We start from the raw sequence: 26,278 nt of genomic DNA, 5'->3' as shown, positions 1-26,278 counted from the left end.
TGGCTTTTTTTTCTGTTGTTATTTGAGATTGGTATTCTGTAACTGCAGTGATGCTTTTTGGAGAGGAAACTTTGATTATACTCTTTTATCTACAAGTTACATATTGCAGAGGACAAAGTTCACACCAGTCACAGTCACGTGAGTAATGGGCTTGAATTACCCATGACACATTTTAAAAATCAAGGAGAGAAAAATACTTTTTGATATTGAAGGTATTAAAAAAGCTTCTAGAACTGTACTTTGTGATCATTGGAGCAACTTTATGTGGATACTTCAAGAATAAGTCTCTTTCTTGTGTACTTCATGAGGTGTTTTCCCTTTAACTGGAGCATCATTCCTGTTAGGCAAAACATTGTTTACGGAATAGGATGTCTCTCTTGGATAATTCTATCTTTAGCTGACCCAGAGTGATGAGTTCCAGTATCCAACATTTATGAAGCAGTCTGAGGATTTCATCCCTCTTGCAAAAATTCTCATCCCGTACAATAAAGACTAAAAGCTTTTTTCTCCATGCTACTTGCTCTCTCAGCTGCCCTTTCTGCTAATTAAGCTTCTCTTTAGCTTTGGTAGATCTTTCTAAAGGTCACCAGTAGAGCAAACTAGTGAAGAGGATTACTCTTTGCAGGGATATGGTTTTTTATTCTCATGAAAGAACCTTTGTTAAGGCTTTTCCTTCCTTAGTCTGAAGAAAGGGGAAAAAAAGAAAAAGGTTTAGCTTTTTCCTTTTTAGCTTTTCCCTCAAGTTGAAAAAATGGTTCATAATAGAAACTTGAACCTGTACTGACAGAGTTCTGATGTCTATGTGAGCAATAAGGAAGTAAATTGTTTCTGTTTATGAAAGGCAATGCTAAAAACTCAGTGAAGACTTACTACAAATTTGTCAGTAGGTCACTATGCCAATATGAAAAGGCTGTGAACATGCAAACATATGTCACCTCATCTCCAATAATCCTTTTATAGAAATAAATTTTAATTTACTCTGGTGTGTGTCGTTATAATGATGGAATAGATTTAATGTTTAGCACTATAATTTAATTTTATTAATATTGTTGAAAAATCAGAAAGTGCAATACACAAAATATTAAATATCAAGATTTTTTTCTCTATATTTCATTAGGTGTGGTCTGGGGAAAACAAGACCATTAAAGCAAAAGGATTTGCAAACACCTATACTGGCTTGCTTAAGCTGCCTGCCAAGAGTTGCAATTAAATGACTTTTACAAATCCTATTTTTCTGTTGAATAATTGGAAGGGGAAAAAAATCTTACCTAAATTATGTGAAACCCTGAAGGAGGATATGTAATGAAGAGTGGTTTAATTGTTTTCAGTGACACAGCAAAACAGATTGATGAGTTTATCAATAATTGTTCTTGCCTTATGGTATCCTTTGTTAGTCCCTGCAAATGCTGTTTATGATGCAGAAAAAAAGTCTCTTAGTAAGGCAATGTATTTTTTTCAGCTCTTTCTCAAAACAGCAAAATCATCTTTGCATCTGCCAGTTTACATTAGAAACAACTTGTGCTTAATATTGCAGGGCCATTAGCACTACTGGTTTTTTGTGAAAAGGGACACAGTGGACACAGAACCTCTTTTGGATACAGAGAGTACACAATCAAAAAGTTTTAGTCTGCAATGAGTAATGAGGCAAAAAATTTGGAGAATGTGGTAAAAAGGACCAGTTCAAATTGTGATCTGTTTTCTTCCCAATTTCAAATACAAAGTGCAGTCAAGTTTTTTTTTAATTCTCAGCTAAGTGACCTGCCATTGAACTTGAAATAATTTATCTGAATTTCCTTCAATTCTTTTTTCCAGTCCCTTGGTACTTTATATGTAAAAATCTGATCTTGTGAGAAAGAGAGCAGGAATGAAACACAGAATTATGTGAAATGTTGCTTTTTTATTGTTTCTTTTTTTCCTTATGTTTGTTTGTTGATAAGGCATTTGCAGGGCACACAGGCCACCAGCTTCCCAAGTTCTCCTACCGGGAGTGTCCAGGTGCTGTACAAAGTTAAAAGGTCTGGCCAAGAAAACAGGTTAGATCTCCCATTTCAGAGTGTGTACAGTCACTGTATTCTCAGGGAAAGTGGAAGATGCAACTTGAAATACATTTGTGCAGAGAGGGAAATTGAACTTATTTCCACTGTCTGGATAAAATACTGTAGTTCTGCAATAGCTGAATAAACATGGATTGTATTTATTTATGCTGTCCCTTTGAGTTGCTTTGTTTTGGCAATCCTCTGTTTCACAGCCCAGTCCCCATCTATTCTTGGGTCACTTCAGGACAAGCAGAACTGTTTTTGCTGGAGAAAGTTTTATGTTTCTGTCAAAAGTATACTACTTTGAGACCAAGTGCATGTCACACTTAGGTGATAAAAAATCTGCTTCTGTCTTACCTGAGTCAAGACAGTGTGATGTCTCTATACCTTTTATCTGTGTTGTACTATTTTGATATATAAACAGAATCCACAAACATTAATACTCAAACTTCAGTATAACAGTTTGAGAACATACTGCTCTGGGAACTATACTACTGCCTATACCATCTTTGAGCTATACTACTGAAAAAGCTTGAAAATTGGGTGTGCAGTGTGTTGCTGCCTTTTGTTATGGAGAAGCATCATGGAGACATGTTGTCCATAATACAGCTGTATTTCAAATAACAGTGCACATGGATTTAACACTCCCACTTTTGGAGGCAAACCCATCACGAATCAGATGTTTGGCATTAACTTGCTGCACTGTGGGGCAGCACATTGCATGGTGCCTGACAGAATTCCAGCTGATTTGTTCCTTTTTAGCCGAGTTTGTGCTAGGAAGGGTCCTACTGACTTTCCCAAGGAAGTTCATAATGGAGGGTCCAAGGGCTCACTTTTTCGCACTGCTTGGATACACTTGTCAGGGACATCCTGCCGTGCTTGTGAAGCAGGGATTGCAGTCTCTCAAATTTGGAAGCATGTTTTTGATGAATGTCTGCTTTGCTCATTTCCCCTTTCCTTGTAGCGCTGAGTTGACTGGTTCGCAGACATGTATGCAAAGGGATGAGCCCATACGTTTGTCACATAATTGAAAGGACAAGGAAAAGGAAAGACGTTGGTGTCTGTTAAGTGGGCAGTTAGTACTCTCGGCATCTTCTCTGGTTTTCTGCTGTATAATCATTAATTGTAGTATTGGTCTCAGAAATGCGGTTTAAAACCCTGGACATTGAGGATAGTATCTTTTTGATGTAGCATTGCTACATTGTTTTGTTAATATTATTTTGTTAAGTGTGACTTAATTCTTTTTATATTCAGTGTCATTCAGTATATTTATATCCTGCCTGTTTGTTTCTTGCTATGTGGTTCTGCATGCAGCTTTATAGCTGTGCATTTTGTTTACCTGTGAGACAATCTGCTTTTTACCCTTAGTGTCTTTTATATAACTTTGATTTACTATGTGACTGTCCATTGGTCCTAAAAATTACCCCTTTTGACCCCCCTTTTCTGAAATTATTGTCAAACAAGGCTTTTGTAACTGAAGCCTTACTGCTTCATCGTGCCACACTGTAAATGTAATAATGCAACTTAATTTCAAAAATGTGTAATGGCTGGATCTCTCAGTTTGTTGATAGAAAGGTAGTAGAGATATGAAGTTGATTGGTAGCATGTGAAATTATATTTATGTAATGACAATATATTAGTAATGAAAGATGAAAAACTTAGGGGCTCTGCTACTGACAGTGTTGCAGACATAGTGAAAGGGAGGAGGAAGAAAAAAATGCTGTCCTCTGGAATTTCTCATACTATCTTCATAGGGTTTCAAATTGATAGTGTCTCCTTTTGCAGCTTTAATTTTCATTATGTCAATATTTATATGTTTGCAATATCCTATTATTATGTGATAATTGATTGGAAAAAGTGACAGATGTTGGAGGTTTTAATTTAAATTCAGGATAGAATTTTCCACTGTGAACCAAACATCAGGACTTGTATATAGAACCTCTAAAATGATGCCTTACACCTCTTTGTGACTATCTTAAAACCTTAGCTGAAAAAGGGGCCTAAGAGCAGTCACAAATGGCAAAGGTTCTGAAATTTATGTTAAAAATTTTATCAATCAACATAAATATTTGTAGGAAGCCAGTTTTGGGGGTTTTTAACTATGTAAGTTTGACAAAGAGCACCTCTGTATCCACATGTATTATGTGAAACAGGAATAGTAATGGAGAATCTCTAAGTTTTTAATGGAAAGAGAAAACAAAAATTTACATTAGCAAAATGAGTGTAACATTGCAGGAAATTAAAGCCAAGGATATGGCTTACCATTACACTTAGGCAATCCAGCAGTAACTGTTGCCCCATATGAGGGAAGGACCTTCTTCCCAGTTCCCATGTTTCATGGCATGCTTTCAGCCCATCTAACCATTATTTGTGTTTGTCTGATTCTGCTGTGAACTGAAAAAGGAACTTAAGCTGGCAGAAGGTTAAGAGTAGAAAAGAGAAGAAAACGATTGATTATGTTTCTGTCAGTTGAGGTATATATACAATTTCAAAGAATACTGTTCTGCTTGGTGTCTTTCAGAATTTTTCCCTTTAATGCTGTGCCAATTGAAAATAGAACAGTGTGGGTGACTATCACGAAGCTATTTTCATGTTTTGAAATCCATAGAAAAATGCCTTACTGCTATATGCTTTCTTTTTTACAAAATAGATACATTTAAAAACCCCTGAACTTCTACCTTGTTATTATATATTACCAAATATTTTTGAATTTAAAGATGAGGAACAGTTATATATATTGAATTGAAAGGTTTTAGAGGACTCCTTTCATTTGTGATGTAGCACAGCAGAAATCTTTTGAGAGGTTGTTTTTGAGGGGGTTTTTTGTTCATTTTTTCTGATTTCACTATGGCAAAAAAACCTGATCTGTTGAGAAACTATTGTCACATATTTCTCCTTGCATGAGAAACCCTGAAGCTTCTTCAACATGTTGGTTTTGATCCCTGTTAGAGTCACTGGATTTGTGTTGGCTTTATTCTAAAGCTGAGTGCATGTAGGGGTTATTAAATAAACATTAGATGTGTCAATATAACTGAGGTCTTCTCTCAGCTTTGCTCTTTAGAGCAGCCTTTGTTGCAAGTTTATGAAATAACATTTGTGAGTTAGGATCAAGACTCAATTTTTTCTCTGTTCTGCAGGTGTCTGCTTTGAGCGAGCTTTTTACCTAATTTGTCATGCCGTTACTTCATCACTGATAAGGTTTCAGAAGTACAAAGTTTTCAGTATGTATCAGTTTATAACACATATGTTTATAGAGAGGCTGTCTTTAACCATTGGCTCATGAAGACCAGCAAAATAGCAATATCCTTTATAAAGTCTCTTATTTAACTGTTGAGGTGAATATTTACCCTCAATAGGATTTGATTCCTTAATGTTACAGAATTCCTCATGTGTGTTCTTTACAAGTTGTTGTTAAAGCTGTTAATACAACTGCTTTTGCAATTTTAGAAGTGCTAAGAATTGGGTATATTATTGGAGGCTTTCAAGCCCCAAGTGGACAAAGCCCCAGCCTGCGCAGTCTGATTTCAGTTTTGACCTTCTTTTGAGTAGGTGTTTGGACAAGATGACCTCTTGCAACCCTTTCAGCTTGGATTAGTCTCTAACACTGTGACATTAACACATAAGAATTGAATCAGTTTCAGGATACAGCAAGTCTCTAATGCATCTCAGTACACTTCTATCTAGGAAAAACAGATTGGCAAGAACAAATAACTTTCTCCAGAAGATTTTCTTAACCAGTCTAGGATACGAAGTGTAATACAGTATTCACATATGTGGAGACATATGTATGTACAATATAAACCCTCTGACTTTTGCCAAATGCAGCCTATACATGGGAACAATCAGTAGTTTTGCTGAAAATACTATAATGTTTTGCAATATACTTACTTTGTAAGGTTTTATTGAAACATATAATTTCTGTAAAGAGAGACTCCTATTTTATGTTTGCACTCATATTTTTGACTGATGTTTGTGAGAAAAAAGATCAGCTTTTTAAAGTTACTGTCAGTTCGAAGGTAGCAGAACTGCCAGGTTTTGTGCAGGTCCATGTGTCAATTTTTTATACTTTGCTTGATGAGTTGCACAGTTGCCAGTAACTTTCATATAATGATTTCCACTGAATTAAAGAAAAAATAGAGTTGATTTTCTGTTGTTGGAAATGTATTAGCTTGGCAAGTTTAGAAAATCAAATGTCTAATTATCTATAGACAGCAGCTGGACGATCTTCCTACAGATTCTTTGTTCCCTGCATGGCTCAGCCTTGTGGAAGGGAGGCAAAGCTCTGCTTCTGCAGTTAATCCAACTTGTTGATTCTTTACTGAGTTTTGCAATTAGTGCAGAGAGTACTGAATTTATAATGGAACTGTTCTCACAACATGCCCCATCAAATATCTTTCCATTTTGAGTTTTAATCAAAAAGAGTAGAGTGAAATTTTAGGTAGTGGCTTTGTAGTTTGGAAAATCCTGTACCTAATGAGCAGCGTCTTGAAATACACCGTTTCCAAAAGAAATACGTACTTGGCGGGTGTTGCCAAGTCCCAGGTCTTGGTAATGTTCATTGCATGGTTATTAAGTTTAAATTGTCTATGAGTCACCAGCTTTCAAACTGGATCTCTAAAATCTGCAGTACAAAACTCGAGCAGTGTGTATTAGATTTGCCCCTGTAAGGCACTGCTTAGAAGCCCATGTAGTTAATTGTCTGCCAGTAGGTCATGGAGGGATTTCTGAGAGGGCAGTGAAAAGTGAGCATCAGGATTTATGGACTCTTTTCTACTTCTTTGAAAAGGAAGATAGTCTGCCATTGACATGAGTAGTTACAAACAAAATAACCAAGCTGTTTGCTTGTGAGGCTTTTTATTTTTTGCCTTTTTCCTTCCTGTCTCAGTGAATCTGAGGGAGAAACTTGGCTCCTAATGAAGTTCTTTGTCCAATTCAGTGAGGTGTAAGATTTGTAGAGAATATGGCTATAGGTTGTGGAAATATTAATAATGGTTTATGAGAAAAATGAAGTGCAACTTGTGGTCCTGGTGCTTGATCATGTTATAACTTTACAAAGTATGAAGAATATTTAAAGAGATGGGGCGTCTGTTGCAGTTAAACAGTAATGTTTAAAAACAGTTTTTTGTTTGAAGTTTTTAATCAGTTCCATTTATTTGTATCTTCTTGATAAAATAAGCAAGAACTTTGAAGCAAAATACTTTGGTGGACAGGATGTTTATATTTACTTTTTAATTATCATTATGATCAGACTTGTGAATTTGATCTCTTGAAAACAATTCATTATAGGTAAGCTAACAGCTCAGTTTTTGACAGGTGTTCCTGAGTGTTATTACAAAATATTCTTTTCTGCCTCTGAAAGAAGGAAAGTGGTATCTTATGATATCACTGCATTGAAAAAAATCTTATTTTTCAGGGGAATTTACAAATCTTATCTTTTGTTTATTTTTCTAAAATCTGAATTAAGAGTGCTAAATAAGAATAGTTTTGGAGATTGTATTCTGTTTTACTTCATACTGCCCTTTTTATATTGTTGTAACTTGCTCATTTTTCTCAGTACAGAAATTTATCATTAACATTCCTAGGCAGACAGAACAATGTGTTGGGCGTGCTTCATGGGATTTTCCCAGATAGAAGAGTTGTACACAATATACAATTAACCTTGTTAACTCACTTTTGCTATTATTCTATTATTTTTGGTTTTGAAACTGAATTCCTGTTTGTCTGTATCATTGTGAATTGCATTTCAAAATCTGTCATTGAATTTCAACTGTCTGTCTGGGTAACTCCAAGGTGTTCTGAATTATTTCTCGTGTGTAAGGACATCTTGATTCTAATCACCTACAAACTTGGATGAATATTGATAAAACTGCATAGTATTTTGTCTTTTGTAGAATGATACCACTAATATAAAAATGCAGTTCTGCTTCCATTTGCCAGTTCTAAATATATTCTGTTTTTCTTTAATATACCATACAGGTCATATTTTAGAGAGTCCATTAAGTTTCCACCACAATAAAACCAGACAATGTGATCCTTTATCAAGTAATTACTTATAAGAAGAGTGGAGGGATGTGTATCTAGGGGTTGTAATTAGGTAAATGTGTAAAATAAGAACTCTTTTGAAGATTATTCTACTATGTATATCCATCATAAGGTATAAGCCTATCAATCATAGTGATATATAAATTAAGCTGTCAGAGGATTATCCTGTACCTTTCTGGATTTACATGTAAATCAAGTACATTTAATAGACACTGTTGCTAAAAATGGAAATATTTTTGAGATTTTGTTGTATGCATAATGTGCTAAGATAATTCCTGGTGTAATCACATTGCTCCTGTTTGGTTACACCACCAATAACTTTGAACCATGAAATTAAAAGCAAGTATGTCTTTCTAAGAGCAATTTAAGTCATTAAAGTGTAACTGTCTTTCACATTTTCACTTTTTTCTGCCTAGAGGAACAGTCAGTATCAGGAGTCAGTACCATCCAATCTGCCTTACTTATTGACATGCATACAAGCCTCTGTATACAAACTTTTATTCTGTGAAAGAATTTAAAGTATAGAGATCATGAACTGCTTTGTTAATTATATGTGTTTTTTCACCCTGTGACTTAAAAGTTCCACGTGTGAAAATACAACCTTAACAGATAGTGCTGAAGTTGGGATGAGGAGGAGAGAAGAAATTGTTTCTGCTCAGGCACCCTCCTATTTTAAATATAAATTAGAAAAAGATACGTTCCCATTCATGATGCAGCAGATAGTCTGTTCAACCCACAGAATGTTTTAATTTTGGCTTGCTAGTCTTTTCTCATCATGAGAAGAGAAATCAGGATTGATGCAGATAAGCAGAAATGTCCCTGCACTTGCCCACAGCTGTACAGAAGTTTCTATGAAGGGAAGAGGGAATCAAGACAGAAGTTTACTTAAGGAATCGGTGTTTGCTGTTGCTTGTTGTGAGAACAGCAAATGCAGGGAGTAGACAGTGGTTATCACTGTCTGTGAATGTGCAGGTGTCCATACATGGCAGTGGCTCACGACTTCTTGTGGACTCTGAGTGGTATATAAGATGTCTAGGGTACTGTAGGTAGATGTCCCTAATAAGGAATGGAAAAGATTAAGGAAATGTGAATGTGCTGGCAGTGCACTATTCAGAAAAGTAATACAGAGGTTAAGTACAAAGGGGAAAAGTAGCACTTGATCAATATGATTTTGAAGACTTTCTGAAGATAATTTGGGAAGAAAGTGAAGGAGAGAAATAGCTATGCTCTTTCTAACAGATTAAAGAGAAGCTGAAACCATGTTTTCATACATACTGTAAAGTGACGTTCTTGAGAAGAGAATTGAGAGAAATATTGCAAAATAAATAACAACACATGTCTAATAAATGCACAACGCCTACATAAAGGTGAAGGGCAGTTGGCCTGAGGAAAGGTAAGTTGAACATATGATGTTTATCTTACTATAAAGTATTCTAAGTACTGACATAGATGAAGTGTTCTAAATTTTTCTTACAGACTTATCAGAATTGAACAGGAAAAGGACTATAAACCTTAGTTCCTGTGGCTTCTTATGGGTAATAAACAGTTTTAGCAAAGTCTTAATGGAAGCTCTGACTTTTAATGCACTTCTATTTTTTTTTTTTTAAGAACTCTGAGCTCAACAATTCTTGTTGAATGCTTGGGCGCATATGCTTATCATGGTAGGACTGACTGGGCTTACAGTGAAGAGTGGTTGAGTAATTGAAGGGGGATGTAAGAGGTCACCGTCGCACTTTCTTCACTGAGTGCTTCCACCTTGGTTTGATCTGAACCACTCTGGCTTCCAAGGAAGTGCAGAAGGATGACCTCAGGGGAAAATTACCTGTTCACAACAGTTTACTTCAATTTAACACTTTAATTCCTGAAGTGTGTGCATCAACATATTCTCATCTGTAAGAAAAGTTGAACAAAAAGCACATTTTCCTGTATTGTCTCAATACCATACTGACCCCAACCCTGTATGCCAAATTAGCGTACTAAAGTATCCTTTTGCAGTGGTAGACTGTAGATTGGGGATCATACTTTGGTTTCCTTTAGACGAAGAGTCGGGTCATAGTTTCTGGTAAAAGATGCAAATGCACTATTGGGCAGGAGATCCGAAATCGTGCAACTTCATTTGCAAGGGAGCTTGGCTTTTTCACTGTTGTCCGAGCGCCATAGTGTTTAGGCAAAAAACTGTGTATATGGTTTATTGTTCTTCTTCAGTAGTCTGAAGTTTTCCAGGTTTTGTTCAACTGGGCTTTTGCATACGTTCCCCAGTTTCAAAATTTCAATGCAATGTGCTAATGACAATGCATGTAATCCTGTCTGAAACAGAGGCACAAGAGATAGATATTATACCTCCTGTGGTATCATGGGGCATTATAGCACTGAGCAAAAATGTGTAGATGTAGCTCAGTACTGTTTAAAGGCTTAAGTTTTTCGCCTTATATGAGTAATACTTTTTAAAGGTTATATTTGAGTTGGCTTCTAGAATTTGCTTCAGCTTGTATCATCTGTTATTTGACAATGTGGCAGGAGGGAAGTTATTTATTTCATTACGCATAGGCTGGATGTTTGCTCTGTACTCATTAAGACTCATTTTCAGTAAGGTGGGATGACAGTGGTAGGCAGTATATAGTGTAGCTGAATAGGCAGCTAAGAGGAAGGTATATATTAAGCACTGCTCCTTTTGGTAATTTTTAATATATTTTCAGAATTAAGGAGTTGTAAAACTCCACTTTCTACAAACTGCTACTTCCTACTTTTTTTGTCTGTCAGTCTTCTGTTTATAACGATGTACTTGCGTATGAATATAGTATTTGGAGTACAACAGGGATTTATTTGGCATTGATAGAGGTTTTTCTGTTGTGTAATTGGACACTAAGGGAATATGAAAATCTCTAGCAGTTTGTCCTTGTCTAGCTGCGCCTAAATGTAACTATGAAATTTTTGTGGAGTAGTTAAGCCTTCTTTGCAATGGTTGTCTAAAATCAGTTCAAAATATGTGTTGCATTGCTCTGTCTGTTCTGTAGAAGTAACTCATTGATTCTAAAATAAGTTAGTGAAGTGATAGTAATTTGTTCTTGATAGTGGCTTTGTGCAGTTGTTTTCACCAGGCTGCCCTGTGTTGTACCAATATGGGTGTTCATAGTGTATGCTTAAAAAACCCAAACCCTAATGTAGTTTTAGAAACACAGTAACTACTGGAGATTTTGGTAATCTTTCTGCACAAGATGTTGCAGCTCTTCATTACAGGGGCCTTGTTTAAACATAAATAATTGCCTTTCACATTTATTTCAGGATTACTTTTGATTTGAGCTATCAAACCAAGGTCCCCCTTAAAGCCAGTGTCTGATGGGGAGCTGTAAGGGTGTTTTAGCTTATGAGTATATAATGACTAACTGAAAGGTTTCTTGCTTTTGAAATTAATTTACGCTGAATGGAGATGGCTTTAAGCTTTACAGCAGTGTAGATTGACTTGGAATTTTGCTGTTCTTGACATGAAGAATGTACTTATTGTTGGGACAGCAAATTTCAATCTTAAGGCATCAGTACAGTGGGGTTTGAAAGGAGAGATGAAGTAATGGAGAGAAGAGAGAGTGTAGCAGTCAACAGGAATGTTTGGGAGCCAACATGCTGAGAATCTCTTTTTTCTCAGCTCCTTTACTCCAGCTCTTCAGAGCTTTAAACCTCTGCAGAAAATACCTTGTACAGAACTTCTCTTACTGGTCTCAGTTCTCTTCTTGTTTGTTGAGTGATCATTCCTTCAGAAACCAGGAAGGTTCTGTTTGTGAGCTGATGTTCAATATGCTGAACCTGCAGCTCTGGGAGAGCTGCATATATAGAGGATTCAAGACAGGGGAAAGTTTTCTACACCTGTTGAGTACTTGTGACAAATGCCTATTTCACCTGTATCTTAAGTTGGCTCTGCAATGAAGTCTCTTTTTGACCCTAGAGCTTTTTAACACATTAGGTTAGTAGATTGACTAGTAGCCTAGTTAATTTCTTTATGTCTATTTCCATTAAATGGCTTTCATGAAGGAAATTAATTGAATGAATTATTCCATATTACTTGATCAAGACCCTTTAGTTGGTTATAATGGAAATTCTTATATACATAACCATTTTCCAGATATTTCTCTGCAGAATCTGTTGTCTTTTCCTATTCTGCTCTACAACCACCAGCTTTTTCAGTTATCATCTGCATCACTGCAACACTTGGACAGGGATACAAGGATTAAATTCTTAGTTCCACTTCTTACGTGTTACCAGTTTTAGGAAGGAAGATACACATTATGGGTTTCCAGAATAGGAGGGAAAGAAGTGAGACTTGCATCAGTGTCACTGCTTAGCCCCTGTAAGAGCTGAAGCCTCACTAGGTGCTTTTAATTACATATTCTATTGATGAATTTTGTACAGTTCAGGAAGATTGTAGCACCTGACCTAAAATGTTGTTGGGAATGCAGGTAGATTTGTCTCTCTGGGTTTTATTTTGGTGGTTGGAGTTGTTATGAGTGGTTGTTTAAATACAGAACAAAATGCTATTGAGTTGCAATGGCTTAGCTGTCCATTTAAATGTCACAGGTCGAGGAGGAGGATGATCCCGAATCACGACAGGAAGAGAAGGAAGAAGTGAAATGCTATTCAAGAAGAAAGATATTTTCCAACTGGAGCCGCTATGAGGATACGGAAAAAGAGGGACAGAGGGAATGTGGGGAGACACAGAGAGGAACGGACTTCAATGTTTTGCTTAGTTCAGCAGGTAAGCATTTTCCAGTCTGGAATGTTTTTATAGTTTTGCATTTTGAAACATTACTACTTTTCTGGCTGTTGTCCTTGATGATGAAACGGGACCCTAGAATTTTTGTCTGTCTCAGTAAGTCTGCCATTTATATATATTTAGGAATGTTCAGAATCTCTGTGGGAGCAGTGTTACAGCATCCAGGCTGCACTGAGCTGTGACAGACGGGGAGTAAAAGACGGCTGCTGGCTGCTTCTGTAGCCCTCTTGTGAAAATATGGGCCTGAATGTGTGCAGCACCCAGTAACACTGAGCTTATTCTTAGTGCAGTAAATTTCTTGCTGGTCTTGGTTATTGGGTTGCTTTCCAGGAAACAGAAAAGTTGCTCCTATGACCGAACACAGCAGTCAGGCAGCTGCTTGCTGTTGTTTGTATTGACAGAGATTTGTAATCAGTGCTATACAGGTGTGTGCATGAATAGCAAGTGTTACTCTCCTTGGAAAGTAAAGATCAGTTGTTTTCCCCTCTTTAAAGGAGACAATAAATGACGAGGCAGAGGAACAGACTGTACTAGATCCTGGGAGTTTTTAGCTATACATGAATGGTATAGGCAGTTACACGAAAAACAGTTACCTAAAATCATTTTAGAAACTAAGATGTGCCATTGTGTTGGCATACCATTCAATAGAAAGCTGCAAACAATGTATAAAAGGAGGGGAGTTAGCACCTTGGAAGCTTTGAAATCTCTCAAATCTAGATAATTGGGTATTTTGGCCACAGTTTGGTGGAAGAAATTAGAAGTTAGCTACAGTAAAGAAATAAAGACCAGAGCTTCCTTTCTTTGTTCAAGAGCCAATTTCTGAAGTTCTGTTTCAATGAACATTGCAAAGTTGGGCCTAATCTGTCTGCTTTTAGTCATAGGCTTATGAAATGTGTATTGACTTCTCAGAATGGTATGTTGCATGGCAAGCAGTGTTGGAGTCAAAATGCATAGTATGGACCTCAGAACTATGTAGGTAACAGAGGAAATTAGATATTGCAATTCAAAACTTTTTAAATCAAGAGTCCTATCCTGAGCTGCATGTATCCACGGTTCAGGTTTTAAAAACAAATTTTAATAACTCTGTAGTTAACCTTCAGAATGTCTTTAAAATGTTCTGAAGAACCTTTTGAACTGAGGCTATAACAAAATAGTACTTAGTTCTACTAGTTTGTATTTTTGGTGAGTTATAGTTCAATACAGTTATTGCCAACCTATTTATTTTACTCTTTAGCTTTCCTCAATGCCTCAAGTTAAAGTCTTGTTATTATTCATATATTTGTACTATTTATTAATTCTAAATCTTTCATTTAGAGAGTGCTTTATTTTAGAATATATTTTTACTGTTCTTTTACAATAAAATAAATTGGTAAGAAACAGCAATGAAATTAAGTACTTGGTTTCAGAGGAAGAAGAAAGTGCCTTCTAAACAATATTGCAGGTTTCTTGGAGTTACATAAAGAACAGTTTATGTTGGCAAGGTTCTTTGTATGGTTTCTTTGACTTACGTGTGAGAGAACTGAGAATGCAGACATCTTTATTTGTTGTGGTCTAAGAAGGAGCTTGCACCTGTGCTTTATTTGGTAATTGCTGCAGTTAGTATATTGCTATTTAGCACTCTGAGGTTGCTATCTGGATCCAGTTAATTGCAACAAGCAGTTAGGGAGTACTGGAGAGGGAATGGAGTTAATTTTCTGTTTTTTATTAATACAAAAGCTTAGAAAAGTCTTAAAATCTTGTGGTTTACTATTGATATACAACAACATAATTAATTCAGCCAGTTAAGAATTCTTTAGCAAAAGCTCAGGTTAAAAACCTGTTCTCCTGTGTAACATTTAGGTTCCATAATGCTGAATGCAGGGTATTAAAGAGAGTGTCATCCTTCAAGATAAGACTTGGATTTATTCCCAGAAAATATCCTGTTAATTGAATGAGATAGCATAGAAAAAGTAGTTTGGCATAACGTAATAAAGGCAGAATTAATGCTGGTAGACAAGCTTAAATGGAGGAATTCCTGATGACCAAGGAATTAAGACTCCCTGGTACTCCTTTGTTTAATATCCTGTAAAAGTGCTTCTATGTGTAATTTTATAGTTAGAATCAACCTAAAAATAACAAAATTAAATATTCTGTGATACAAGTGTCATGTTGGTAATTAGTGGCATTAGAGCTTAAAATCTAGTACAGGAACAGTACTGTTGCTTGAATTAAGAAAGTACCAAAGTTATCGCTTGGTACACTTTATTTTTATCAGTTGTAAAGTGGGACATTTTTTCTGAGGAGGAGAGAGAAGTTTTCAGATACTTACAGAGAATGGTAAGTCTTTAGGGTATTTTATGTTTTTTAATAGCTTCTACTGACAAACACTTATTTTTTTTAGCTTTTTGCGTATTCTTCCAGCTTTTCCGTGCCTCAAGCCAGTCTCTAGTGCAGCATTGATTCTGTCTTTTCAATCAAATATTTAGGCCTGACTAGTCCCAGACCGTCTCTTGATTGCATGCTCTCTCTGCTTGTTGGCCCTTGCCTGCCTACTTGTTCTTCTCACTCTCCCTTGCTTTTGTTGGGTTGTTTTGTTTGGGGTTTTTTTTGTCGTGTCTATGTTTCTGATTCGTGTTGGTGAGTCTTTTTTCAGTCTTTTGTTGTGAGCCAGCTCCTTTCCACATACTTTCATTAAGATCCAACTTGGTCAGATTCTGTCAGAGACAGAGTGTCTGTCTCTCATTCTACCCAGTCCTGGTGGTCCCCCGGTCTGAGTTGTTTTGCTTGGCATTGCTCATTTGGTTTAACCTGCTACCACTTTTTCTTATGTTCCTATTACTTTGTTTCATTGTCTAGTCAATCCCAGTTTTTGCTTTCAAGCTTCCTGTTGTGATTTCCACTATAAGCTGTTCTCAGCATCTTCCCTTCACATGCTGTCAGTATACCCCAAATATGACACAGTCACTTGACAATATGAAGTGACAGGCCACTGTTTGCAGCTGTGTTAGGAATATCAGCATAGGTGAGGCTGCAGAAATATGCAAGGTGACGCATTGTGTTCAGTCTTTTACCTAATGCCTGCTAAGTGCAGGCTTGACCCTGAGATTAGCTTGGTTAGAGCCTGGTTCTAATACTGCCAAGATTGTGGGTTCAAGCCATGAATGGGGCAGCTCACTGAAGAGCTGAAGTTCCTTGTAGGTCCCTTCCAACTCACAATATTCCATTATTTTTTCACAGTGAAATTCTGACTCTTCACTCATAACTAGGGGTTAGAGGAAACTTAATTCAGTTCCCTTGCTCATTGAGATGACATACAGAAAACCACTGAGGATGTTTGGTGACTAGTTGTTCAGCTTCAGCAGATCTTGCAAAAAAATAGGTACAAATTCTGATTTCTAGAAGCTTGTAGCTTGGCTAAATCAGGTCATATTTTCACAAAAAGAGACAATGTACTTCTTTCATACAAAAACATTATCCAGTCTGACTTCGTTACCGATTCAGGGCAGGCAAGTGGTTGCAGTTTCTCAGGTTCTTTTATGGTAGAAAAATGTCCCAGCTATTCTCTGGGTTCCTATAAAAGGTGTTGCTAAGGGGAGGGTAAGGAAAAGCTACCTGAAGAAGAAAGTAGACATGCAAAATTTCATACTGAATAGTTAAAAAGGCAGCTGAAAATAGTCTTAAGAACTTCTAGGTGGCTTTGGTAGCAGCTGGTATCACTAACCTGACAGAGCTTCTTTGTTAGGACTTATTATATTTGTGTGTAAAGTAGGGTGATAATTTAAGTTTTTAAGTATGTTTCATTCCTTTTTTTAGCATTTTATAATTTATTTATTTTTAATTAACCTTGAATATAGCAAAACAAACTTTTCTGTATAGCTCTTAATGTCTAGCTGATGTAAAATGTGAGTCCACTGTGGTGCCTCAGGGAATATGTCTTGAATCAATTCAGTAAAAATGCTGTTGAAGCGTAAAGAACAAGAGAAGTGGAAGTGATAGGATAACCTTACTTTGCTGGTAGAATCTTGCTGTGTTTGAAGAGCTGCCCTCATTTTTGACAGATGAGGGTTAAGTGACCTGCAGTAGACTTAACTTATTTATTAGGTTTTTGGTTTTGAATAGATGATTTAGGTTTAAAAATTTTAAATCTCATTGTAGACCTGATCAAAATCTATCCATGCACTTGGTCACTTTTCTTTAAACATGGTAGGCATTAGCAGTACAGCAGCCAAAATTTGCCAACATATATGCCTCAATAACAATGTGGTGAATTGCAAAATATGATGAGTGGCAAGATGAAAAAATATAATTATGGAAATGAATATTTTCCCATTTGATTTTTTAGACCATGGCTGAATAATTCTGATGCCTTAAAGGGTATTCAGGAGAAACATTGTGTAGTTCAAACAAAACTGGCAGAATGGTTTTGAATACACATGTAGAATACATAACCTTGTGGATCCCTTCCAACTCAGAATAGTCTGTGAATAATTTCTATAGGTAATGAGCACTTGAATATGATAACACATGTGGAAAAAAAATCAAAAGAGCAGTCACTGGACCATAACAGTATGGAACAGTAAGTATAGGAATTATGAGGTAACTGTAATATTCCCTTCCCTAAAACCCTGTTGTTTTGGCTTTTTAACCTCTTGCTTTTGGGTCTCCGTTTAATTTTGATGTATGTCTTGGAATATATTGCTGCTTTTTTTGTCATTTGCATGGTCAATAGGTAGCTGAGAATTAGAAGTATGCAGAAGATGTTTTGCTGTCTTGGAAAACCTGGACAGATAAAATTGTGAAGCAAGGCTTGTGTTAAAGACAGGTTTTCCTTCAGCTTTTCTATCTTAAGTATGCACTGACAGAGATTTAAAAAAAAAAAAGAAAAAAGAATAGTGTGAAGAGTAAATCAGTTTTCTTATTTTTAATGGTAATTCTGCTCAAAGAGAATGGCAATAGCAGGTCATGGTTCAGATGCTAGAAAAGAATCCTTTGAGTTTTAAAATTCTAGAGAATAGCTGAAAATCAGTTTTATTTACAGAAGTGCCTAACTTATTGTTGATTTGGATTAGTGTATATACTGGCGTCCCATTTTTTCAGTGGTATTTGCTTTCCAACTTCTACTACTTATTTGGTCTTATTTGGTGACATGAGCTCGGAGTTGAATGTATTGGTTGCTTCTTACTACTTACCAACACGTTTAAGATAATAGTACATTGTTGCACTAAGGATTGGTAACAGCTCACTTGAATATTCTAGTGGATGCATTCCTGAAATAAATAGGTATGGTATCCTGAAATAAATGTGCTTTACCTGCATCTTTCCTATGTTCTCCATTTTTTACTGCCTCATTCCCTAAATGTTCTCTGAGTTTCCGTGACATGCTCTCCTATCCTGCTTCTCCTTCTAGCCCCATTCCAGCATATCAGAACTTTCCTTTCCTTTTTGATGGTCCTGTGGTAAATAACATTTCCCATCTGTGAAGGCATTTAATCCAAATGGTCTCACTTGCACTTGCACTTGCACATGTTTTAGTTGCAACAGTTATGCCCAGGACAGTCTGCAACTTTGGACTTGTTAATAGACCTGAGATACCTACAGGTACTTAAACCATCAATGTATCTGAAAGCAACAAAAATGCAGTCTTTTCTCTACTCCCTTTCATCTCAAACAAACAGAAAAAACCCTTCCACAATAAAGATTTGCAGTAAAATCACAGGACTTGGCATCAGTGGAAGCTGGTTCTCCATCTGCTCAGTGCTTCCTCCTGAACTGTTCCTAACATTACAGAAATTCATCTTTTTTTTTTCCTAATCAGACAAGCCAAGCTGTCCTCTTTTTTTTTTTTTGTGTCTGAACTAAAAATAGGAGGTCCTAGATTTTAAGTATTAATTGCGTTTTCTTGATAAATGTGTTTTCCTGTAATAGGTAATCTGTGCTCATTATGTATGCTTTCATATCTATGCCTTTTTCCCTCCTAAGTTTTGTCTAAAATGTAACCAAAACTATGGTTGAAGTGTAGAAGTGTAATGTGACTCCATGAATGAATTCATATAAATTTAGGATAAAACATCTTCATTTAACATTCTGATATCTTAGAACTATGTGGCCATGTATGTGTCAGTGACACTACTGCATGAGTACTGGTAAGTAATAAAAGAAAAATCTGAAAGGTTTCAGTGTTTCAGAGAAATTTGTATGCTTCATGATACAGAACTGAATAGAAAAAGATTCACAGACTGAAGAGGTTAAATTGTATTCCCATTAAAATCAGTGCAGTAAGCTTTTCTGCATTCTTTAACTTTTTCATATCTTGAGTGCACTCATTTATTTGTGCCAGATTTCTGGATTTAAATCTTTTGTGACCAACATTCTTCACTAACATTGAGTCTTAATCTTTTGCTGCTACTATATATTGGTGTTGTTTCTGCTGAATTCTGTGGAAGTGTGTTTTGGTTAAGAAATAAAAAATCAGTAAGTTTAAATGTGGAGTAATTTGTCCTTATTCCTATCTTGCTGTTGTCATGTCCACTACTTGAATTTCAGGGCTTGAAAGGTAGATGAAAATGTGTACTTAGCCAATTCACTGTTTCTCTTGTTTAAAAATGTCTTTCATTCTTATAATGCCCCTAAAACTGTTCTGTCAGACTAGACCTCATGTTGGTTATCATGGTTTCTGCCACGTCTCAGACATTCCTGCCTCTGAAATCCCCTAACCAAAACTGAATTACTCTGATTCTTGTACTCAGATGGTACATTTCGTATTTTAGTATTAATTTTCAAAATTCAGTATGTTATTTCCACTAGATTCCTGTTCCCTTTCTCTTTATTTTTACTCCTTTTTTTATTTCATGCGAATCACCCTTTATTATAATTTTTCTTTTACTACATGAACTTCGTGATTTTCCTTGTTGCTGTATATTGCTTTTAATTGGAATTTTTTTCTCTTGTATTCTTTTTTGGACTTTTGATTCTGAAACACTGTTAAATCACCTGAATTAGTCTATAAATGTTTTAGAACAGAGACTTTCTTTTGCTTGCCAGTGAAATATTGGTTCTTTTCCAATAATGATATTAGTAGATATCACTTTTATGGTAATATTAAAAGATGTTGATTGATTTGGAAGAACTGTGTTTGTTTTAATACTTTTGCTCCATTTCTTAGCAACTTACATTAGAGAAAAAGATAAAATAGAACTGTTACAAGGTTATAAAACCAGAATTTTTTGTTCATGATGTCTTGGGTTTCTGTGGCCAGGTTTTGGTAGCGGAGGGAGCTACAGGGGCAGGTTCTCTGAGAAGCTGCCAGAAGCTTCCCCCATGTCTAGTAGAGCAAATGCCAGCTGGCTCCAGGATGGACCCACTTCTGCCAAGGCTGAGCCAGTTAGGAATGACGGTAACACCTCTGTGATAACATATTTAAGAAGGAAAAAAAAAAAGTTACTGTGCAGATGAAAATCGCAGCCAGGGAAGAGTGGAGTGAGAACACATGAAAAACTCTTCAGATACCAGGGTCAGTGGAGAAGGGAAGGGATGAGGTGCTCCAGGTGCTGGAGTTGAAGTTCCCCTGCAGACCATGGTGAGACAGCTGTGCCTCTGCAGCCCATGGAGGACCATGGGAGTGCAGAGATCTTCCTGCAGCCCTTGGGGGAGATCCACACCAGAGCAGGTGGATGTCTGAAAGAAGGCCGTGAACCCGTGAGAGGCCTGTGCTGGAGCAGGATCCCATCAGAGACCTGCAGACCTGTGGTTAGAGGAGCCCACACTGGAGCAGCCTGTGCCTGAAGGACTGCACCCCATGGAAAAGTGAGCCATGTGCAGCAGTTTGTGAACTGTTGTCTGTGGGATGGACTTGCATTGGAGAAGGTCATGAAGGACTATCTCCTGTGGGAGGGACCCCACACTGAAGCAGGAGAAGGACTCCTCTCCCTGAGCAGCAGCAGAACAACCTGTGATGGACTGACCATAGCCCCCGTTCCCATCTCCCTGTGCTGCTGGCGGGGAGGAGGTAGAACTTGGAAGGGCCGGGGGGGAAGGGGGCAGGTGTTTATTAAGATTTATTTTATTTCACATCATCCTGCTATGACTCTGGTAGTAATAAATTTAATTAATATCTCCAAGTCTGTTTTGCCCATGATGGTGATTGGTGAGTGATCTCTCTCTGTCCTTATCTCAACTCATGAACACTTAGTTGTATTTTTTTCTCTCCTCTGATGAGTTGCAGAGGGGAGTGAGAGAGTGGCTTTAGTGAGTGCCTGGTGTCCAGCCAAGGCCAACCCACTATGTATGGTAAGGATGACAAGACTATAAGATGTAGCAGATTGGTTTAATTGTAGAAACCAAACTTCATTTGTTGTTCAGTTTCTCATAAGGTTGCATTTATTCCTAATATCAGTTCACGAGCAAAATAGCTGTGATAGGAGTGCTTCCTTTTTCATTGATGGATGCTGCAAAGGAGTTTTGTGATCACATTAAATCTCTCAGAAGAGACTGAGAGACCTATTCTCCTACCAAAATTGTAAGAAATTTGTTTGCAGGGAGCAGTGCTATTTCAAAACATTGTTTTTGGAGTGGAAGAAGGTCTGTGAAGTAGGTAGTGCTCTAAAGGGTACGGAGTTCCAATTTCTTCCTTAATCTCAGATGCAGCTTCTCCTTTCTTCTTATTCCTTCTGTGTTCCTGAAATTTCTCCTCTAATCTGCTACTGATGGCTTGGACTTTCTTAGTTCTCTTCTTTTAATGCTTTTAGTGTCAGAGCTATTCATTTTGAGGTTGTTCTTGATCTCATCCTGTTGCTCAAGAATTCCCAGTTCCTATGTCTGACTTCTAGGCTGGACTTTCTTTTGATCCTTCCCCTGCTTCAAGTTTTTGGACCTGTCCAGATCACATGTTGACTCCTCATCTGTTTTAAGTTCTCCTGCCTGTTATTTACTCTCAGCTCATCAGGGAAGTGACATCTTTGGGATTTCTGGGTGTTGTGTAGGAAGATGGCTCTTCTGAGCACTTAAAAGATTCTTTTTTTTTCTGAAACAGTTTGTTTTTTATTTAGATTTGGGTAATTTTCTTGAAGAATGTCAAGTGCATATTGAGACTTGCCAAAGTCTTTGTTTCAAAATAAGAGTTGTATTAACTGTCTATTCCACCCTCAGGGAACTCCTTTATATCCTGTTGTCCTTTCTTGCAAGTCAAACCCTCTGCATGTGTAAAATCATGAACTAAAAACTCTTCTAAGAAAAAGCATATTAGAGGGTCAAAATAGGGTGCAAGTGGGGAAGAATTATATTTTCTTTGGTTCTGACTCATTTTCAACCTTTACTGGAATGTGAATCAGATGACCTTCCTCTGCCAGTACACACGCATCATCTCAGTTTATAAAGCATGGTATTTCTGAATCTGCTGCAGATAATTTGGATTGCGAAACTGATTGTATTCTCTCGACTTCTTTTTATAGTGTTGATTGAAAACAGCCTGTGATAATGTCGGGTTTTTTCTTGAGTATATGCATGTGCTTCAATATGCAGAACATGCATCACTGAGAAGTGTGTGTCAGCTACAAAATGGAAGGGGCAAGGTGGAAGAACTAATTCAAGATGGGAATGCTTTAATGCAATGATACTATTCTACTGTTTTTTCTGTCACAAAGGCTAGATAGTCCATAATTGCAGATATTTATAGCAAAGAAATTTTCATTTCAGACACTTGGTTAACTTACTGCTGGGAAAATGCTGTCAGAGTGAAGGTTTTGGAAAGTCAAATATTTTAAATTGATGGTTCAGTGGTAATAGGAGCTAATCTGAGTTAGATTTTTCTGAGTAAATGAAGTGCTAGGGATGCAAGAATAATAGTCCCAGAGAGAAAATCTATACAATTTGTACTATTCAGTAAAAGATACTCTCTTTTCAGTGTTTGTAACCTTTCCAATGCCCAGGGAAGTGTACCAAAGTGCTTATAATGGAAAACAGCACTTTTGCCCTGACCTCTTTACTGATGGAGCCTTGTCAGCATTGGTTAGTTTTTATCTTCTACCTGTACTTAATGTTTCTAAAGTTGTTAGAAGGTATATTTCAACAGGACAAAATTTGAAGTTGCTTTATATTTTACTTCTGCCCTTGATAATAAATTATGATTACCTCTCCTCTTCTGGAGAAAATAGTTTGAAAGACACTTCAGTGATATTACAGATTTGGCCCATCACCAGGTATGGATCTAGTTGCCTGACATGACTGCATGAATGGTGCAAAAGAGTTGGCAGGAACATGTAATGGAACAGCTGGTGAGAAGGGAAAGATCCTGCAGAATCAGGGAAGTACTAGAATTGCTACTGATAATAGTAAGGGTGGTAGCATGCATGTGGATTGAATTAAATTGGATTAAATCCAGATGCCTACTTCTGATTTGTCTTGATGTACATTTGCAGTTAGAATATTGGCAACAAGTAAATTTTCTAATGCAAATAAGAGACTACATTCTCTCTTGCTTTAGGTTTTCTTTTTTGGAACTCGACATAATTCTATCTCCCCTTTCTTTCACCTTTTTTCTGTTATTTCATAATGCCTTATTAAGTGTTTGCTTACTCTTGGGTTTATATATCCACTTTCTGTCCCACAGACAACTTTATTTCTCTGAGTTGTATTTGAATATGAAAAATGAAGAGGAGGAAAAGAAAGAAGGGAGGAGTAGAAATCTCAAGGAATAACAATCTAGTCACTTAGAGGAAAATTGCCTACAAGTATGAGATGACTAAATTAACCTGTAGAAATGTAATCTGAAAGCATCAGATCTTGTACGTGTACCTTACAAGCACAGTTTAGCTTGTCAAAGAAAATTGGTCTTTATAAATATCTCTGTATAAAGTTACCTTTAACTAGAGACGAAGCATTTTAAAGTCTCTCAAGTGTTTGATTTGGTCATGTTAACTTTGTGTTAAAAAACCCTTGAACCCCAACAACAACAACAACCCGCCTTTATCCCCCCAGTGATTATTCGTGTATAGTGCCTGTACTTCAAAATAGTTTATCTGTATCTCTTTGTCTAAAGTTTAACAATTTTCTTTTGGCAGTTCATTTATTAATGGAAGACTCCCATAATAGTTCTTGGTGATTTTCTATTTGCAAACCTTTCTACTTTGGAGTATTTTAACATCCTACCATTTTCCGTTGCTGCAGCAATTATGGGAAACTGAGGTAGTGAACAGTGGAACCCCTTTGGGAAGCTACACTGGCAGTCTGAATTAAACACCTGTGTTTACAAACTTGCGCAGTAGAGGAGAAAAGTGTTTGTGGTCTAAATTTTTGCATAAATTAAGAAAACCAGAAGGATATTTTTTGAGTTAAAAAAAGCTACAGAGAGATGTAAAAATTTCACCTGACAATTGCAAATGCTTTATGGTGATGACAGATGCTATAGGCAATGTTTTTTTCGAAGTATCTAGAATAAAATAATCTGAGCTCTATTGCTGAAGTCTGTCAATCTCCCAGACTTGCTGTAAATTGAAATTATTTCATTCAAAAAGGACTATTGAAATAGTTTGTTCCGTTACAAAAATAACTCACTGAGCAAGCTATACTATATGATAAAAAGCTGATGTAATGCATTTTTGAAAACTGAAGCACTGAACAACCAGATTAGCAATGTAACTTCATGTGACAAGAGTTCATTTAATCATGAAAGGAAAGCAGTAGGTTAATCCAGGGAGAGTATAACACGAGCAAGATATGTTTTGGTGGCAGTGATATTGTACACCTGTGATACCAATCAGGAAAAAATGACATCCATGTAATGGTGTTAGAGATAATTTATCTGATTTATATGACAATAGGTAAAAATTCTTGAACAGCCTATTCAGGAGAGTGTGTATAGGTGTTTAAGAAAATGAATTTTTTCTAGAGTCTGTTTTTCTGTATCAGGACTCTGACATCTTGGCACTGGTAAACTTAGAAATTATTTAATTTCCTCCTCTCCTTGCAACACGTTTTTAAAATCTGTATAATTTTAATTGTTAGGTGACAGTATTTACCATTACTTGCTCTTAGAGATAAAATACTACCAACAAACACTTTTGAAATGTAGTTCCTTCATTTTTTAACTTGCAAGACATGTGAAATAGTAAATATAATTTTAAAAGCTAGTTTCAATAAGGTTTGGGACAAATTTGAGGAAGGGAAACTTGCTGTTGTTTCTTTCCCTGAAAAATAGTGGACAAGGATCTCTAGTTTGTATTTGTACATAGAAGGCTAACCCCAACATAGCCAGTAAAATTCCCATACTACAAAGCCAAAGAAACCATGTGTGATTGAGTAAGCTTTTCTGAATAACATGAGCAATCATCAAAGTAAGTTATGAAATAGTTATGGGTTGACTTAGGGCATATCTCTTAGTATAGCTACTGTCAAAAGCTATTGTCAGTCTTGATTTAAATATGTCTACCTTGGCTTCAGCAAGGCTTTTGACACTGTCCCATAACATCCTCAGAGTTAAGCTCAGGAAATACAGACTGGATGACTGGATGGGGAGGTGCATTGAGAACTGGCTGAATAGCAGAGCTCAGAGTGTTGTGATCAGTGGGACAGAGTCTAGTTGGAGACTTGTAGCTAACAGTGTTCCACAGGGGTCAGTACTAGCTCCAGTCTGGTTGAATTTACTCCAGTGACCTTGGTGAAGCGACAGAGTGTACCCTCAGCAAGTTTGCCAATATAAAAGTAGGAGTGGACAATACCCTGGAGTGCTGTGCTGCCACCCAGTGTGACCTGGGCAAATTGGAGAGCTGGGCAGAGAGTAACCAACCTAATGAAGTTCAGTAAAGGCAAGTGTAAGATCCTGCACCTAGGGAAGAATAACCCCATGCATCAGTGCAGGGTGGGATGGGTGTAGTGGAAAACAGTTCTGCAGAGAAGGCCGTGGGAGTCCTGATGGATAACAAGCTGTCCATGAGCCAGCAGTGTACCCTTATGGCAAGAAGGCCAGTGGTATCCTGGGGTGCATCAGGAAGAGCATTGTCAGCAGGTCAAGAGGAGTGATCCTGCCCCTCTAGTCTGCCCCTCCATTCAGCTTTGGTGAGGCTGCCTGTGGAGAGCTGTGTGCTGTTCTGGGCTCCTCAGTACCAGGGAGATATTTGGTTACTTGAGCAGGTACAGTGGAGGGAAACAAGAGGGCATCTCTTATCAGGAAAGCCTAAGGGAGCTGAGACTGTTCAGCCTGAAAAAAGAAGCCAGCTGAGAGGGCACCTGATTAATGCATGCAACCATCTTAAGGGTGGCTGTCCAAAGGATGGGGCCAAACTCTTTTTCAGTGGTGCCCAGTGACAAAACAAGGGGCAATGGACACAAACTGAAAGAAAAGTTTCATCTGAATATGAGAAAAAATATTTTGAGGGTGACCGAACACTAGAATGGCTGCCGAGAGAGGTTGTGGAGTCTCCTTCTTTGGAGATACTCAAAACCTGACTGGACCTGTTCCTGTACAACC

General features: G+C 37.1%; 2 protein-coding genes across 4 annotated transcripts in view; one reads left to right on the top strand and one right to left on the bottom strand.

Annotated features, from left to right (window-relative positions):
* The window catches only part of AVEN (apoptosis and caspase activation inhibitor), a 97,998-nt gene that overhangs the window by 8,449 nt on the left and 63,271 nt on the right, over positions 1–26,278 (top strand). Inside the window, exon 2 of the mRNA XM_071558066.1 lies at positions 12,645–12,822. Coding sequence (XP_071414167.1) covers positions 12,645–12,822 — 178 coding nt within the window. The remainder of the gene's footprint in view (positions 1–12,644; positions 12,823–26,278) is intronic.
* Positions 1–26,278, bottom strand: part of CHRM5 (cholinergic receptor muscarinic 5) — a 50,460-nt gene that overhangs the window by 18,101 nt on the left and 6,081 nt on the right. The window lies entirely within an intron of this gene.

Source organism: Pithys albifrons, chromosome 6 (genome assembly GCF_047495875.1).
Source record: "Pithys albifrons albifrons isolate INPA30051 chromosome 6, PitAlb_v1, whole genome shotgun sequence".
Taxonomy (NCBI): Eukaryota; Metazoa; Chordata; class Aves; order Passeriformes; family Thamnophilidae; genus Pithys; species Pithys albifrons.
The sequence above is the reverse complement of the archived record's forward strand: the minus strand, read 5'-3'. Positions and strand labels throughout refer to the sequence as shown.